At 34.5% G+C, this 19,574-nt stretch overlaps 1 protein-coding gene across 8 annotated transcripts in view; it reads left to right on the top strand.

The window, feature by feature from the left end:
• The window catches only part of RYR2 (ryanodine receptor 2), a 381,438-nt gene that overhangs the window by 161,879 nt on the left and 199,985 nt on the right, over positions 1–19,574 (top strand). For all 8 annotated transcript variants that reach the window (XM_021527072.4, XM_085576771.1, XM_021527071.4 and 5 more), the window contains 4 exons: positions 3,568–3,667; positions 6,478–6,574; positions 14,799–14,873; positions 17,856–18,012. In XM_021527072.4, the coding sequence (XP_021382747.3) occupies positions 3,568–3,667; positions 6,478–6,574; positions 14,799–14,873; positions 17,856–18,012 (429 nt within the window). The remainder of the gene's footprint in view (positions 1–3,567; positions 3,668–6,477; positions 6,575–14,798; positions 14,874–17,855; positions 18,013–19,574) is intronic.

Below are 19,574 nucleotides of genomic sequence, written 5' to 3'. Positions count from 1 at the left end.
TTCATTGGGTTTTTGATGCAAGTTTTTTTTTTCCTTTCCTAGTTAAAAAAAGAAAAAAAAAAAAGAAAAGGAATATAGTTTGTTTAGTTTTATTGCTTTTTTGCTTTTACTTAGTTATCAATAATAGTACATTCTTGTGCACCTGTTGTGGGAATGGTGTCTGTCCAAGACTTGAAACATCTCAGAGGTTCTTGGGTCAATTGAGGATAGGTGCCTAAATTGTTTGAAACTGCTTTTCTGTTGGTATCAGTGTAGTAATTTTAAATCAGGAATCAAGGGCTGTCAGAGTGTGTACAGGAAAGGAAATAGCTTCCATCTATCTCTGCACCAGCTGGTACTAAGAAATCTGAAGGAGTGTGGTTGATGCTGTGGTTGTGCAGTATTTAAGCATTCTGAGAAATGCATTCCTTTATATATAGTTTTCAAAACCTACCAGTAAATAAAGTTTTGGAGTTTTTTAGCTATTCTTGCTATTTCAAATGGCTTGAGATTGAAGGCAGAGTTATCAAACTGCAGATAAAAATAGATCTTTCTAGATGAACTGTCAATATTGGCACACCTTTGCCAAGAGGAAGCCTTAAATAATAGCTTTCCATTCTTTATATTTTTGTATTTTCACATATGCATGTTTCGAAGAGAAACTTTCATGCAGACTGTGAAATTTAAAAGCTCTAGTTATTCAGAGTTCTTATAAATGCAGCTATGCTGCAGCAATCACTGCTAGAGTGTTCTTGTGGAAATTGCCACCTGATTCCGAAGCTCTTCAGTGAGCTTAAATACACTGTGTTCTTTTTGAAGACCTAGGGACAGAGTTATGATTATGTTACTTTGCTGCAGAGCAGTATAGAATCTACAATATGTCATTAAATTCAGTTGGAAAACCTGCAATACTGTGAGAGATGAGTCTTGGAGTTTTTACTTGAGATAAACTGCCTGTGAACTGTAGTGTTAATCCATATTCATAAACCACCATGATTTAAATCTGAAAAGTGATAAAAACCCATTGCAGGTTAAGTGCTGATTTAGGACATTATCAGTCATCAGTAGGGGAGACAAATCTAGCTCTTTGCTTGAACCTGAACCAGTGCAGAAAATAAATGTATTTGCCTGCTTTGGGGAAGACCATATGAAGATTAGACTGGACAGCAGGATTCCTGAACTCAACATATTTCTGCTTTTCAAATGTTATCACATACCTGAAGATGTGCTATGCATGTGGTCCTCATCAACAATGGCAACCTTCCACTTCTGCCAGATGCACTGATACGCTTTGTATCATAATTCTGTGTAGCACGTATGGAGACGGTTCAGCACCAATCTGAGTGTTATGTCCATGTCCTGGACATTGTGTTACGGAACTTGTTTCATTTTGATGGCTTCCTTGTGCTGAATGTACAAAGCCAAGCAGGTAAACTCCAGTAAGTTATCGACAGGGAGCAGATTGCTTTAAAACAACATTGAGATTGTTAGAGTATAGCAGTAAAAGCTTAGGCAATGCCACGATAAATACTGGCATCTCTAATCTTTGGGGATTTTTTCAATACATTTGACATAACTGAATTCTTGGATATCCCTTAACAATGTATTTTGCATTTTCTCTACATGGTAAAAGTTTCCTTTTGCCATTTCCAGGGAGTGAAAACCATAGTTTGTGGAATTGTGAATGGTAGGACCCTTTCTGTCAATTTTAAATTTAAGGATGCTGCAAGGAATCTAGGGAAGTGAGGATAAGAAGGAAATTGCAGAATATACTCTGCTTTGGAAGTGATATGTTGTATCATTTGAACTATATTTTTTAAAGTTATAATTCACTGGTGACTCACCTTGAGACATCTGGATAAGACAACTGGTATCCAATAAATGGATAAAAAGTACAAATGCTCTGAAGAGAGATGTCAGCAATGTATTTTTGTTCAGTGTCCTCTCTATAAAATTGTAACGCATATACAATTGATACTACTGTGTGTGAAAATAAGTTAATTAACATGTACAGAACACACAGAGGAAGTGCTGTGTTGATGGCAGATCTAGATGACAGGAGTTCTCCTCTTTAGTCTATTCTGAATGAAGTGTTTTCTGTGAAAATTAATATTCCTGCTTTTGCTGAATTGCTTGTTGCCACTAACTGGATCTGTGTGGTGATCTTAGAAGAACCCTAACAAAAACAGAACTGGAGCTGTGCCTCAGATCCTAATCTCCCGTCATGGTCTGCCATTCACTAAGTTATATAACTGAAGTAAGTGAAGAATAAAAGGCAAACAACTTGTTTCTTTGCTAATGTTCTCCATGATGTGCTGAGTGGCACTGGTGCAGAGTAAACATGGCTTTTGTGAGAACTCCTGCTTTGTAGGTCTCTAGCTGTTTATGGGACCCTTCTAAATGAGCTGATGTGCTATTTCCTGCACTTCTGTACAGCCGGAAGGTGTGCAGTCAGAAAGACAGAACTCTGCACATGTCATAAGAATCTACCCTCTTCTGACTTCCACTGACATTTTTGTCTTTTGTGTCATTAAATAGTTTGCCTAGACTTTGTTAATATTGGTCCCAACATTTGGAAACAGAGACCAATACTACTGTATAAACAGAGTTACTTTCCAAAAGTATAAAATAAAATTCTGATAAAAGCATCTGAATATTGCTGCACTTGAAAAGTTAGTACCTGGTAATATAAACAGTATGATTCAAAACAGCTGCTTATTCACAGAATGGTTGGTTCCATAATCTGCTATAAGGTTATGTTGTTTGGCATTGGCAGTAGAAGTGGCTGATAGTGTGGGAGGGACAAACGTGGATGCAATACAAGATGATTTGAGAGAAGAATTTTTGAGACAATGTCAATGAACTAACAGGAACTCACACACACAGAATTCTCAGAAAAGACAGCACCTGTTGCACTTATGGCAAAGATCTGTAATGTTGGCAGAAGGTAGGGAGTAACACAGCCAAAGACCATCCATTGAATGCATAGATAGGAGGTGAGCCTTCAGAGGAAAGATTGCTTCAGTTTTGCTCGGATCTTGAGAACTTTGTTCAAGAATATATTCTGTGAACTGTGACTTAAGTCACAGTTAAGTAACCGTTAAGTCTTAAGTGACTTACAAAGTAGTTTGTTTATGTAATTTATTTGACCTAATAGGAATTTTAGGAAGCCAGTGGCCTGCAAGAAATATTCAAGTGGTGAGTTACACTTGAAATGCAGGTTAAGGTGATATCCCACTATTTGAACTTCATGGAAATTCCCATTGTATGTAGAAGGGAGAACACTAGTGTTCTTCAGCATGTAACAGTTAGCTCTTCAGAGTGTCCACTGAGTCTAAGATGCCAAGAAGCTGCCTCTGTTCTGTATTGTTTCTATATGTTTTTTTGAGGCAAATATGCTTTACTATTCTAGCTTCACTTCTAATGTCCCTTGAGGAGTACCCAGGTCGAACTTTGTGTTTACTTATAGAGTCAATGATAACAATTAATGTTTGAAAGAAACAAGAGAATGTTTGGTACTATTATTGTATACTTTAATGAGATTTTCAAGTAACCTCAAATAAAAGCCTCCCTCTTTCCTGGTTCTAGCATCTCTCTTATGGGAATGGTAGCTTACATGTTGATGCAGCCTTCCAGCAGACACTCTGGAGTGTAGCACCAATCAGTTCAGGAAGTGAAGTTGCCCAAGGTAAGATTGACTCAACTCTAATTATTGGAAGACTGATAGTAAATGAAATACTTAAAGGGTCAAACTATTATGCGAAGTGTGGGAGTGGTTTTCTCCTATGTAAGCACTGAGCACAGGAAATAAATAAATAAATATACAACTGTTCTGAAAACAGAGGGAAGGTTATACTGAAAGTAACACTGATAGTTTTCTGTGTATTGTTGCTGAATACTAAACGGCTAATTCAAATCTCATTTTGCTAAAGATACGATAACATTTGTAATATGTTTTTTGAAATGGCTTTTGGTCCTGGTTTAAAATATTATCTCAAATTATTCTAATGTATGCAGTCATGGTTACATGTTTCTGAGACTGAGTAAAAAATGGGCAAGAGGCTTGGAAGCAGGATGTCAAGTCCTAAGACTGAAGATGGGAAATAGTTTTATGGGTAACATATGGTTGGAAAGAAAACCAAGAGGAGGGTAAACACAGAATGAGAACAGCTTTCCAGAACTATTTATTTTATTTAGGAATTAGGAAGGAGTTTTAATGTAATTTCTAACATTGAAAGGACAAGGATCCCTGAATTTATGCCATACTGGTTCCACAGAGAAGAACAATGTTTTTCTGAAAGGTCTGTCACAATGTAAAGCCTAATGATTTCTACTTTCCTGCAGACCAACTGTTTTGAGTGGGTGTTGTAATAGAATCTAAAGAAGATTAAAGCTGCAGGTCATTTCATTTTATGTGATTTTTGGATACTGTTTTTTAAAGAGGCAATACACTGAAATTTCACATCAATTCTTTATATCTGGCATATATTAAAGCTCAGAGATGGAATATTCTTGCAACTTTGCTAATTAAGATATTAGGGAGACCATTGCCATCATCTCTTCTTTATATAGCCATTTGATTTTTACATATGAGAATCATGCTGCACATACAGATTCTCTGACATGGTCTATAGCACAAACCATTATTAAAAAATGATAGTGAATTACTTGGCAGTATCCTAAACTTTATGGAGAAAACCTTTTTGTTAATGAGAAGAGAAGACCTTTTCCTTTTGCTCCTTCCTGTTAATTCCGTTCTCCATGTCCTCCCACTGCTGGCAGCGCTGGTGTGTCATTCCTGCTAATAATCCCAGCATGGTTTATGTGCTGAGACTCAGATTTGTGCTGTGCCACATCTCTGCCTGGTGAACCTCACTACTGAGACCTGCCTGTCTCTTTGAGAAGCAGAAATCCACAATGACATAGTGTCATCTTGTTGCATTCATACTTCTAGGAAATAATGTGAAAATGATGTAATACAGTTTTTGTATCTGTGCATTTATCTATGTGCCTGCTCTTTGTTGCTATACTTTTCTATTTTCACTTTGCTCAGATACAGAAATTATCTTTAAGCTGAGCATGTTTTCTGGAGAAGTTCAGCTGGCTAGTGTCAGAAAGGATTACAGCAAAGGCCTTATTATTGAAAAAGTGGCAACTGTTCCTGTAATCAAGGTAGTCCTGTGGTGAAGGGAGAGTGAATCTCAAACTAAAGTGTGTAAGGCCTTATCTCTATGTCCTCCGTAAAACAGTAGCAAAACCAGAGAAAATTATCTTGAAAAGGAAGAAGAAGGAAATGAACCTGTTTTTGTTAGTATCTGTAAAATGCTTTGTCATATTCATAATTAAAATATTAATGTATGGGAATAACTGCTCTATAATATCCTCTCTTAATCAAAAATTCCCATTAAAATAGATCAATAAATTAAACTATTTAGTTAAATGAAATTATTTTGAAGTGAAAATAATGGATAATTAGTCTGTAAAATGAACTAGGATATCGGAGGTAGTTCAAAGAAAAGAATTTGTTTTTAAATGCATTTCTGTAATACTGGCTTAGGCAGAAGTCAATTTATTTTTTAAGTCAAAACAGAGCTTTAGAGTTAAATTGGGTAATTCTGCTGTTTCTGTATGATGAAGTAGATGAGGGTCACTTTAAAAACAAAACCTAAATTACAGAATTATATTGACAAAGGTCCATGTAAAAAGTAATGTATTTAACAGCAGTTACCTGGGCATACCCTGCTGTATCAAAATCGTGAGTTTAAAATATCAGTGCTAAAGTTTGCCACATAAACTCCAATTTTATATTCATCTCAAAGGTTTAAAAAATATATTGTGAAATATTACCTGATATATTCAGGAAGAAGATTTCATGTAATTTCAAAATAAATTCTTGAAAGGTGAGCAGTGTTACTGAAAAGTCTTCAAGACCATTTCCATGTAAAAATTTGTCTTCACATCACTACTTATTAGTGTAGACATTGCTTCAAAATATAATTCCAGGTATAACTTTTTAAAAATCTTGTTGCTGTAACACTAAAGCCAAGGATTTATGTTATGGCACCCCCTCAAGAGTAGAACTAGCTAAATCAGTCTTTGTTTTTGTGTGTTAACTGGAATTCTTAAATAAAATGAAAAGTGACTAAGTAAGATGGAAGCGTTTCCAACTTCTGTTGTAATCTGGGATTCCTTGTTTTGGTTGGCTCTGTATTTTTCTGAGTTGTGATAACAATGTAGGATCCCCTGCTTGTGGCTTGTCTTTATCCTGATCCATCCCTCCCTAGTTGCTGACATGAAGCTTTTCTTACTTGGCAGTGTTGAACTGGCTCCCCAGGATATGAATTATAGTCCCCTTCTTCTGAGATTTTTTAAAAAGTAATATAAAATGTCAAATAGAAAAAATGAAATCAACCTGATAGTATTTATTACAGTTTGAATTATAATTTAACATGTTGGTGTGTTTAGAGAAATGAACTAGATTTTCTCCCTTTATTCAAGGATACCTGATAGGAGGGGATGTTCTGAGGTTATTGCATGGTCACATGGATGAATGTTTGACAGTCCCTTCAGGTGAACACGGAGAAGAACAAAGAAGGTAGGTTTCCAGTTTGTACCAGAATAATAGTAATGAATGTTGCTGAATTAAGTGTCAGTCATAGGATGGATGTTTGAAAGATGTGGTGATATTTATTACTCATAAGAAAGAAAATTATTGAGATAAACTTTGTATTTTCTTTTCCATATTGTTCAAGTCTGATTTCACTTACCAGATGTAAAAGAAATAGTGTTTTTTTGTATAATTTTTGTAATGTTTTGGGATTTAAAAACACTGTGAATTAAATATATTGGATTTTTCATTGCTGTTTTTTTCTGTAATTACAAAAAATTCCTCAGGACAGGGTATGGAAAATACTGCCTAGTCCTTCAAGGCAACTAATCTGGGATTAATCTCAGGTCTTAACTGTCATGGCAGTCTAGAATTTAATTTATGGTTATTTTCTTGACTCAAGGAATCCTGGAATTGAAGTAGTGATGACATCCTGGTCTGTGTATCTCTCTGTTAACTAAAAAATCAAAATAGTGAGAAGACTGGCACAGTGAGTGGCATGTCTCAGTGGAGGGATTGCATCAGTCCTCTTTGTTTGCTCTAATAACATATGCCCCAAGATTCTTTTCGGTAGGGCAGTGTCGTATAATTTATTTCTACCTTCAGGCTAAATGTTGCTAAATGCTACTAAATGGTATTTTAGAATAGTTTGCTTAATGCAGCATATTGGGTAGCTTCACTTCCATGACAAAGGAAGTGCTATTCATTAACTCACTCATCAAAATGAGTTTTCTTGGTTTGCAAATAGAAATATGTTTATAATTTTATTTATTCTCATTTTTAAAGACAAGGACAAAACTCTGGAAACTTTCATAGAAAAAATTCTCCTATGAATTTTTAAATGTTAATGAGAAATACCTCAGTGTTTTCTTATACAGCTGGTGACCAACACTTCATGGATATTTCTTATTTCAGACAAGGGAATAGTTTTTGAATGCAGAAGATAGTTTGCAATGCTGATACTTAAAATGTGATCTGTCCAGGTTTTAATTTTAGTTACCATGTGGGAGTCATTACCCCCTGATCACTGCTATTATTATCCTCAGCCTGAAACTGAGGAAAACTTAAGGTGATAAATAAATAGGATGCTATAGTGTTTGCTCTTACTTCAGTCTAAATCCTGCAAAATTCCTTCTAAAAATGTAGTTGCAGTGTACCTTCAGTTTATGGGTTGATCAAACACTTCAGTAATGAACTTCAGTGCTTAAGAACACACTAAAAATTTGTCTCTTTTCAACAAGTCTAACATTATATATAAAACACAATAAGGGAGAGTGAAGCTGCAAATGAATAAAAAATTGATTTGCTCTGCTTGTGCATTCACATGATGCATCTTTCTGTCCTATAGCATGGGAAGAATATGGTTAATTTCTTAATCTGCAGACCAGTGCCTATAACCAAATGAGAAAATTTTATTTCTTTCTTTGGTGTCTGCAGTGTTCTGTATTTCTTTATGCCTTTCCCATATCTGTCTAAAACCCCAAAAGAAGCAGAGCTAGTAGGCAACAAATAGGACATATGTCTTTGCCTTTATTTTTCCTCATAGCAATACTGAGAAACATTGCTTCTACGTGCTTCTTAAAAACAGACTTGATCTTGTGAAATGCACTGTTTTTCAGGAACTTTCTTTGATAAACAAGCAAAATAAAAATAAGTTTGTTTGTGTTCTGTAGTCTCATTTCTGCATTTTTTTCTATTTTCCTGAAAAATTTAAAAGTATTTTTTACTAATAAATCTAGAATATAATCTATGATTACTTTTAATTATATGGAGTTAGTTATAATCACTCTGTGACCTTTCTCCTCTTGAATTATCAGTAAGTTTGGTTATTGCTTAAAACATCTATACTTCTATCTCTGATTAGGACTGTTGCCTATTCAAAATAATTCGTGTCTCCTTTAAGTTTTCAGTATGTATGCATAAATCATTTTGATGGTTGTGATTCAACATCTGGCAGAATTATGTGTAAATATATGGGTAATTTTGGCAGGCAAAAATTTTAAGACAAATTTTTTTGTCTTTCGTTTCAGTTTCAGTTCTGTAACTTTTATTCATGAGGCATGCAAAGCTATGATATATTTGAAGTAAAATAATTTCATATTATCCTGTCATTGCCTCTTGAAGTAGTCTAGTGATAGGTTATCGTGATTTTTTTGGTTTGTTTTGTTCCAGCACACACCTGGAGAGCAGGTCTGCTCTGCAGAATGACAGCATAAAGGAGCACTGAGAAGTACCATCCCTGTTATGACTCACTAATTCCTCTATCTCATTTTAATTTTTCTGCAAAGGCTTCCTCTTTATGCCTTTTCAAATAAATAAAAGATCAGACAATCCTAAAATAACAGTTTTATTCTATAATGTCACCTGGTATCTATTTCAGGGAATAAATAAATAGTTTAGACATGAAATATCCTCCCAGGCAGTATCCAAAAATAACTGTAGTTTTACTCTATTCTTAGAACATTGATACAATTGCGTAAGTTTTAAGTATAAAAATGTTTAAAAGAGTAGCAGGAGTTCAAAATAAAGCACATGTTTTCAAGATGTTTATACTTTTGTACATATGAGAGTTGATAATCTCACTTAGCACAGTGGAGACCTATGAAGCAGTGACAGTGAAGATGTCTCCATGATTACAGTACCTAAAAAAGCTTCCTCTGAGACAGCATCATCCAAATGTATGCTGGAAGAGCCTACTTCAGTGGCAGAAGGAATCATACAAAAAGCTAATAAAATTATTTTCTGCATCTCAGTCTTTTATTGAGTCTGTGCTGTGTTTCCTTGCTTAATTGTTGTGCTTGCGTGTCCCTACATGGGGGCCTAAGATTATGGTACCCTTGAAGGTAGGGTGGACTCATATTGTAGAAGAGGGACTTTGCTGTCGAGCCAGAAACTTAACTTGTCCTTAGGAAGCAGGTTCAAGTAGATGTTCTATGAAGTTTTTGGATTATGTTTGCTTTGTAATCAAAAAACATTCTAATTGGAAGCAGTATAAATGGAGAATTTTATGGTAATATGATGGTTTAGTTGATATTAGAGTAGAGGAATACAGTGGTATTTTTTTTAAAATGCCACAGGCAGGGTGTAAGACACCCTGGTAGTCTTCACTCACTGACCCAGCCAAAGAGCAAAAAAAGGTACAGGCAAAAGGTCAAGTACCTGCATTTTCCCTGAATTAAATATAATTTACTGCATATTCTACGTAGGCATGTTGCTGTTTTAAGGCAGCTGGTTTAAGCCTTATGCATAGAATCCTTAAACTGTGTTTCTTTTATTCAAAGTGCCTCAGTTATCTCTAGCTCAGTCTCAAGCTAGACCTAAATTTGCAGAGTAGCTCCTTAAGTTAAATTTCAGAAGCATTGTCCAGGTAGATTAAAAAATAGATACAGTAATAGACAGAGAAGAGAAGGCCCAATATCATCAGTTTGGTGTTCTTATAGTGCTTACTTTGATTTCCATCTATCTTCAAAGCCAGGGAAACTTTTGCAGCAGCACAGTAGCTGTGAGTTCATATTTATCTTGACTTTTTTTCCTTCAGCATGTGTCTGTATGGTTTATGATGTAGATCCCATCATAGGAGCTGATATAAGCAGTTTGTCAGTAGGAATGAGGCAAACCCACCACAGTTTCCTTGATTTACATATGTTTTTTTAATTTAAATAAAAGATTGCATAGTCTTCTTTTTCCACATTTTCCCTCCATTTTCATAGAGGAGAAATTTGTTAATAATTTTTAATACTATTTTTTTTGGTTGGAGGTTATCCAGCAGATTATTTAAATCACTTTTTGTATAACAGATACCTTGAAATGGTCTTTACTTTCCTTTGATGTCTTTGCCTTTTGAAATTGAGACTTTTTTTTGTCTTTTTTAAAATCTGTTATTTGGTAATTATGATATTGAGTCAATTTTGAATTTATAATATCAAAGGAATGGATAAATTTATTTTAATTATGATAAGAGTTGGTATTTAGAGCATGTATATATTAAAGTGCTTGTGTGAAGTTGCTTTCCATTGGTCCACTCTCTGAAGAAAAAAATTAAAAATTTTCATAATAAGTTTATCCCAATTGAATCAGTCAGCAGTTCCCTCCCCCTCCTTTATTTTTGTAGTTCAATTAAGTGGAATTGTTTTACATTGTTGACACTGTTGTATTATGTTTGTTATTTTTAGTTTCCTGTAGAAATGTAAGCTGGTTATTAATACAGGCATTACTGTAGGGTTTTAGATTGCTTTCTCATGTTGGGAAGATATGTGTTGTAGTTCGGATGGGGTTTTTTTTTGTTTTGTTTTGGTTTTTTTTTCCTTGTTTCTTTTGATGATTGGTTGGTTGGTTTTCTGTGATTTTTAAAAATTTTATAGAAGTTCCCAAAAAAGCTAATGGCAGATAGAAGTATGTAATCAAAATTATGTGGTGGGTTTTTATTTTTCAATTGGGTTGTGGGGCTTGCTCTTGATTATATCACAATCTTTCTTGTGATTATATCACAACAAAAAGTTTGTGATATAATCAAGATATTCTTTTAGAACTTAGATACTTCATGGAAATAGGATTCTGATAGTCATAGTTCCCAGTCTAGAAAGGAACTATGAGTGTTCCCACTGCAATTAATTTGCATTTTGATTTGCAGTATGTGTTTCAAAGTGATGACCGCAGTGCAATATAGACCCTTCAGAAATATTTCATTATGGAAAGCAATTACCTGTGACAGAGAGAAAAGCGCTCCTGGCTTTTCAAAGTATCATTTGGGCTGGAGCAGACTTCAGTTTCTCAAACTATCCATTCAGAATAGGCCTTCATGAGGGAATGGCTATATGTAGCCTAATTTCAGAAGCAGTTTTACCATTCCTGCCTTTGAGGCTTTCTTTGTGTGAAACTTATTATGTTAAGGCTTTTGTAAATTACACTGAACACTTAGTGTTAGTCTCAGGGATGGACAGGCTTTTAAAGTGATGGTCAAAATCAGTATGACTTAGCTAATCCCTTTTTTATTTTCCATGCCATTCTCTGACACCTTTTCTTACAGCATTACACTCTAATGTGGTCTGTTGTACCTCAGAAAATTTGGGATCCAGCATGTGTGGAGCATGATTTATGACTCAAATGTGAAATCAAAGTTTTCAATCAGCATAAGTCAATAACCTTTCCCCTGCACCCCAAACAACCCTTGAGCCTTGAATAATGATGGCTTTGCTTTTAAAAATTATTTTGAATACCTACATAGCGCTTTTTATTTCAAACTAAAACCAGGCTTGTCTGTCATTGAGAGGAGAGGAAAAATTTCTTTCACTTCAACTTTGACATCTTATTTGGATTTATTTGTTTGTGTGGGATCCAGGTACACTATTGTTCTTTATATTGCCCTAGTTCATTCCAAGTAACTGAGATTTGTTCCATTATTTCCTTAGTGTGGAATTTAGGATTTGCAGTTTTTTCCATCAAGATTTCTTCAGCAGTATCGTAACACTGTCATTTAATGTAATTTCTTTTAACCTCATTTAATTCCCATTTGTAGTCAGTGAGTTTCAGTGAAATGGTTGCCCTCTCTCTGCTGAACAATAATAAGAATATAAATTCAATAATGGCTTTCCAGGGGGGTTGACACGTGGTAGTCTATTTTAAACCTGTGTAATTAATTCATTATTGAAATGAAAGATGATAGATTCAGATATGGAGCTTTCTTTTTGATGCTTACTGTCTCTTTGCCCCTGCATCCCCTCTTGGCAAGCTGGAGTTGAGCGCTGGGAGTGAGCCGGGGAAAGCAGGACCCGGTCCCGCAGGGCCGTGGCGCTGTCCGTGGTGCTGCACAAGCAAACCCGGACACAGGGACAAAAATGCTGTGCCAGTCCCAGCTCTGGTTCGGGTTAAGGTACATGAACGACAAAAAATCAGCAAAAGGATGATGTCTTAAATTTAACTTACAGTCATAGGTCAGACCAAAAAATGGCTTAATTACACCAACTAATTAACTAGATGAATGCTAATAATAAAGACTAACTGAAAAATCTCGAAGGTTCTGAATTGCTTATAGATATTTTGTTATGGTAGTTAATATCCTGAATCTATACATGCAGAATATTTGGATAAAATGCATTGGAAAAATAGAAAAAAATGTCACTAATTCATATGCAAGTGCTAGGATTCAAAATACATTTTTGTGAGTGAAGTTCATATTGAAATAAGCCAGGATGTAATCAGAATGTTTCAACTTTGAAAAAAACCAACAATCCCCACCCAAGCTGCCCAAACAAATGGCACACACCCTCCCACTCCCAATCCAAATCCACCAACCAGGGTGAAATCTGATCTGTTATTCTCAAAATGTTACCACATAAATCCAGTCTTGGTCTGTTAGCTGCAGAAGAAGAATTTGAACAAATACCTGATGCACAAAGAGAATATCTGAACAGAGAAATAGCTGAATTCAAGGTTGTTTAACAATTACATTTTACTGTAATAATAAAGGTAAATTTCAATAAAAAATAAGATTGCCTTGAATTTCACTTCCTCCAGTGAGAGGGAAATGAGAGACTTGCTAATACTTACCAGCTGCTCCTAGAATCACAAACCATTGCAGCAAATGGCTGAGATAATACTTGGAGAAAATAGTGGATATAAGGTCAAGGGGTGAATATTGTACATATTTATATCCATCTGTAATTTCTTGCTATATGGAACACGTGCCATCGTTTCTATTTATACCTGGGTCATGAATGTTCAGTGTTTTTGATTATGTAATTGAGATGTATTTATTTTGTGTTTGGACTAATTTTTTCTCTTGTATGATTCATCTACGTTCTTACACAATGTCTGTGAGTGTTTATTTCCATAATAATTTACAATATATTCCAAAATAAATTTTAGCACATCTATAGTTTCATGTATGCTTAACAATACTGAGCAACATATTTTATTTCTTTTGGTTTTAACCATTCCTTTCAATGATGGGTTTTCCTCTGTGTTAAACATTCAGTCCTTCTGTATTATACCCACAGGAGGACTTTGAAAGGTAAAGCCTAGAAAGTAGCATGTACTTGATTCCAAAACTGTAGTTGTCAAAAATTGCTTTTAGCAAAGAATGGGGAGTTCATACAATTTAGTTATTAATATTCCCTTAAATTATGTTGCTGGCTATTTTTGTGGTGCCTTATCATGACTGAAATTCACAATATTTACTCAAAACATTAGCTCTTCCAGGACCTATAAAACTAGGCCATTGTTTGGTAGTCTTCCCTGATATGCTTGATCTGATAGTGACATCAATCCTTTCCTTAAGTGACTCTTTTATGTATTTGGCCAAAGGAAAGGCTTAGGCTTTTAAATTGTGTCCATGTCATAGAGCAGAAATATAGGTACAGGCAGGACACAATACAAAGAATGGCTCCCTAAATGTAGAATGGGAATGCTAACTTTCCTTAGTGTTTAATCTGAAGCAAAACAGGGTTATCTGCTCAGGGCTTTTGGTGACCATAGATCTTAAACGTGTTATACATCCAGTATAGATCACTTATCTGTATGTAGCATAATGGAGGGGGGAAAAGAAATCTATCTTTTTTAGGCTTAATTGATGTTTTTCTAGTGATACTTTGATTTCTGGTTATATCCAGGAATTAGAGAGTCATTACATAGAAAAGTTTGTAAATAGGAAGCTGTTAACATCTGAGATGTGTGAAGACTGTGTCAGTGTGGTTGTTGTTATATCTTAGGTGTTATGGTATTAAAATAAAGTGCTAAATAAGTACATCTTCAAAATTCAGTATAATAAGTTGCAGTTATTTTAATAGTATAAGCTCTGAGAAAACACTACTTGCCTGGGAGATACATGCAGTGCTCACAAATCTTAATCATTATTTGATACTTGTTTTTTGTTAGAATCTAGAAATATTGTAATTATCAGGTTATTGGTACTGTTTTTCCCCTGGATTCTTCATCTTTAAAACACTAAGAAAAATATCTAAGCAAATGCTGTACAAACCTTGTTAGTATGAATGTTACAATTATGGATGCTAAAGACAATTAAAACAAAATTTAAATAACCATGTCTGAAGATTTAATTGACAAGACTGGGTTTTGAATCCAATAACCTTTGAATCTGACAAATGCAATAATTGTTTTGACTTAATCTTAAAATGAGCAATGTGGTTAAATGAACAAACACATATGATGATGAATTCTGCTGAACATTTAGTCTGTGCCATTGCTTGGTTTTCAGAACTGTCCATTATGAAGGTGGTGCCGTGTCCATTCATGCTCGTTCCCTTTGGCGACTAGAGACTCTAAGAGTTGCGTAAGTAAAACCTATCTTGGAAAAAGGATGACATTTGGCAGGACACTTTTTGTATAGTGAGAGCAATCCTATAAAATCAAAATGATATACATCCAGACAAGTAAAATGAAAATAATCCTTTAAAAAACGCCTTATATGACTTATATTTAAAAATTCCTATAGAGAGAGTGTGTGTTTTGATTATTTTTTAAAGTTGTTATATCTGTCAGTGAATTCACAGTTTATATTTTTAGCACATAAAGGAAAAAACCAGAACTGGTTTCCATAATACAAATCACTTGTGACACTCCCCCCCATCCCCCTCATCCCCAGCTTGTTTAAGCAATTTGGAAGACTTCAAAATAAAAAAAAAAAAATTAAAAGAAAAAAATCAATCATGCATTATTGGAAATGTTGGAGTAATGGTAAGGAATTGTGCCTTTTTTGTTAAGGTAATTGCAGTGTAAAACTGCATGTAAATCATATTATGATACATGCTTATGATAAAGTTTCTAGTGAGGAATAAATGATTGCTCTTTAGAGATTAAATCAGAGAAGCTTATGAAAAGGTTACATTCCAATGATCCTGTTTCCTCTGTGTGCATTTTATTAATAGGATGACATTAAATGTCAGTGATAGGGCATTGAGTCTTTTCCTTTTGACTAAAATGGACCCTGAGACACTGATGACAACAATGAAACTCTGGAAGGATCTCTGGCTTTTTGTTTTTCCCATGGCATTTACTTCCCTAATAAGCAGTACTGGAATAACGTGGAGATTCAAGTAATGACAGGTTTCTGTTATGACCATCATACATATCACTTTGGAAGGAATTCTATACAAACTTTTGAAGGGTAAACATTTCAACATACATGACTGAAAGAAATTGTAAGAACTGTCAAAACAATTATTACAAAGGGAGTAGTTATCTTTCTTTTCAGGAAACAGGATTTTCTTAAAAGGAAAAAAAGAACCAAATCAAATCCCAAGAATAACACTCTCTCCTACACTTCTCCCACCAGTCCATTTCCTGTATGATACTCTAATTGCTATATATGTTCAGTGCTGAATTACAGTCCATTAATATTCAGCCAAATGCTTCGTGTATCCATGCTTGAAGTTCTCAATCTATTGCAGTCCTCCCCAGAATGACTGCAGATATAATGCTATATGAATTTTACATGTTTCTAAAGGAACAATTTTTTTTCTCAATTCTGTTCATTAGTAGAGAACTCTTGTAAAAATTGCCTGGTGGTCTGCATGGACAGATGCCCTTGGGATGCCCTGCCATGGGACACCAAATATTATTGCTCAACATTGCTTTCTTTCCCAAAAGGTGGCAGAGTTCATGCTTGCACACTGCAAAAAATATTTTTAGTAGTCAGAAATGTCTTCACAAGATGCTTCCAGCTCAAAAGGCTTATTTTTGCAAGTGCACATGAATTGTTATTTTTCCTATCCTGCAGGCATGAACTGGAAGCATGGCTCAGTTATGCTATCTTTTTTTCTTATGGTCAGTAGCTTTTTGGGGCCAAAAGAAAATTGAATCAGACAAAAGAAGAGGCAGCTTGCCAGCATGACCTGTAATATAAAAGGTGCAGAACCAATGTAATTTACCAGACCCACCAACACAATACCTGAGATTCATGACATGACATTTTACCAACTAGAGAAACAGAAGTAATGCTAGAACACTGGACTCATATGCCCTTTTGTGGAGTATATGGACTTTGCTGTGCAGAAGACAGAAGAAAATAAATGTGTTTCTAAGATATAAAGCTTCCCTATTTCCTTCTACCCCAAAGCTCCCTCAATTTAAGCATAAGAGATTATAGATTTAAAAAAAAAAATATTTGAGGCTAAAACATTTTTATTCTTCTGTTCTCTTTAAAGCAAATAACTAAAAAGGCTTAGAGGTTTAATCACTGAAGTGTAATAAATCCTGTTACAAAAAAGAAGCATTTTAAAAAATGCACTTTGAAAATGTTTGCCAAATTGGTTTTGCATACTTTGCATCCAGTATGGCCAACATTAAAGAAGACATATTTAAACAACTGGATGTTGGTGTTAAATAGGTAAGTGCTTTAACCTGATACATCTGTCTGTCAGTGAAAATGAAAATGACTTGAACCTGTGTAAGTTCTAACTTAAGGGGAATTTCAGACTTCCATGTGGATACATAAAAAAACATATACATAGGTATACAGAATAAATACATGATTTCCTCTCCAAAATGCAGCATTCACATACTTCTGAAGTGCAAACTTTTGCAGATATATAACTGAAGAAAATTCTGTGAAGACTAGAAAAAGTTATAAAAGTTTTCCAGTCTGAAAAGCCTTTGTGTAGTACGTACTCCTTAGTAACCCCTACACAAGCTCAGGAATTAAACAGGGAGAGAGAGCAGCAGGGTTGAATTTTTAGTTTATGGCAAGAAGTTGGAAAGCTGTGACCTGTACTTTAAGGTGAATAATTTTTGGGGAGCTTAGATAAATTTTACCTTTCTTACTTCCATAGAATATGAAGAACCTGGGCCATTTATTTGCTTAATATTTTTTCATATTTATTTTAGGAAGTTTTATATATATTTTTTAGGCATTTTGTTTTTTGCAAAAACATTTGAAGTGTGCTTAAAATCTACTGACTGCTAAAAGATTTCTGGGAGAGTGAAGAATGGCAGCTGCTGGTAGATGAAATGTTGGAGAGGGAACTGGCAGATCTAAACTCTGTGTACAGCATGAGTCTCCTTTTCTGTAGGCGGTCTGTACCTTCTCTCAAGAGGAACTCAATCTGGACAAAGGCAGCTTGTGCAAAGGAAGACCTTAAGATTATTCATTGGAATGTTTTATTTGGGATAACCAGGAAGTAGCCACTTTCTTGCTGATAATCCAACACATGAATTTTATAATTTGTAGCAACTAGTTGGCAATATATTTTACTTTAAGATATTATTGCCAATAGTTAAAAAAAAATTAATAGATATTTTTTATGGACTCTCTTAGGTGGAGTGGCAGCCACATTAGATGGGGACAGCCATTCAGACTAAGACATATAACAACAGGAAAATATTTAAGTCTCCTGGATGACAAGAGTCTTCTTCTTACAGACAAAGAGAAGGCAGATGTAAAATCTACAGCATTCTGTTTTCGGTCTTCCAAGGTATGGAACCAGTGCAGCATTAATATTACTAGTAATACTTCCAATCTCTTTAGAAAGAAAGATTTAGATACTTTGTTTGTTGTTACAATAATTATTAGAGTTATAAAAACTGATTAAAAAAATTCCAAAATGCAGTATAATCAATAACTAGAAAGCTTATTTTACCATACATTCTCTATGTATTGCTACCTGTCTGTTTGTGGGTTTCTTTCTGCCTGTTTGTGGGTTTCTTTTTTTTTTTTTCCATGTTAATATGTTGGTTTTTGTTGTTGTTGTTTCATTGGTTGGGTTGAGGTTTATTTATATTGCTTTCCTACTTTTGAGCAGTATACTCATTTCTAATTTGTTTTTGTGATTAATTTCTCTGCTGCTTCACTGCTTATATCTGCTGTCTGACATAGGAAAATTTTATATTGTGAGTTACTGAAATTAAATGGGACATTCAGGATTTCTCTCAGCAGATACTTTACTGTAGTCTAATATGAAGTTACCAGAGTCTGACTTTTTATTTTGACAGCTGCAATAAGCATTTTGAGTTTAAACCAGTACTTTTGTAGTGGGTAAATAATACTCTGATAAATTCTTAAGTGTCCTTTATTTCTCATACTTTTCATCTTTTTCTGTCTGAAAATTTTCCAACAATAATTCTGTTGTTGTAAAAAAACTGTCTTCTAAAATACAAAGTAACAACAAACAGAATTAGTCAATAACTTCTCTGTACCATTTAATTTATATATACATATATATATTTTTTTTTTAATTATTTGCCTGCTTGGGAAGATAAGAAACAATACCCCAAAGCAGGAGGTATATAGCCTTTTGCAATTTGATAACAGAGACTAGTTCTGGTGATGGTTTTGAGACCCAGACAATATATCTTTTTTGAAAGTAATTAGAAAATGATAGAAATGCTTAAGATATTTAGGAGAATGCAGTGCAACCATATTGGGAATTTCTTGTTGCAGCTACTATAGATTTCAACACTTGAAAGCAAGAGGGGTAGAATAATTCACTCACTGATTTTCAAGATGGGTTATCAGCAGGGATTGCTCCAAAAAGTGTGGAACAATATACTGTGCTCTACTGTTACATGGATTATTTAGTCAAAAAAATACTCAAAGGCAAGAATTTTTAGCAATAACGAATGTCACCTGTTGATATGAATAAGGTGGTTTGTCTCTATTTTCTATGTAGCACATGCACTTGTGCTTTGGAGATTAGGTGATGTTGTATTTGAAGTTCCTTCTTTTTATTCTTTTTTGTCAGCCTGAATTTGGAAGTCTCATTTTAAATTATTTTGAGATCTTTTATTATGAAATTATTTTTTTCTGCCATGCTCAAAATGAAAGATTAACATTTATTTTGTTTTTAGTTGCCAAACCTATCCTGTGCTGAGCAGAGACAAAAGGCTTTGGGGCAGGTAGAAACTTGTTATGGTAATCAATGCTTGAAGTAATGAGAGAATTTTAAGTGATATATATAAGCTAATCAGCACATGGCAAATGTAATCTTACTGCTGTTTAAGTATACATTTTTAAAGAAATTGGAAGATCATATTTGAG

Source organism: Lonchura striata, chromosome 3 (assembly GCF_050655825.1).
Source record: "Lonchura striata isolate lonStrDom1 chromosome 3, ASM5065582v1, whole genome shotgun sequence".
NCBI lineage: Eukaryota > Metazoa > Chordata > Aves > Passeriformes > Estrildidae > Lonchura > Lonchura striata.
The sequence above is the reverse complement of the archived record's forward strand: the minus strand, read 5'-3'. Positions and strand labels throughout refer to the sequence as shown.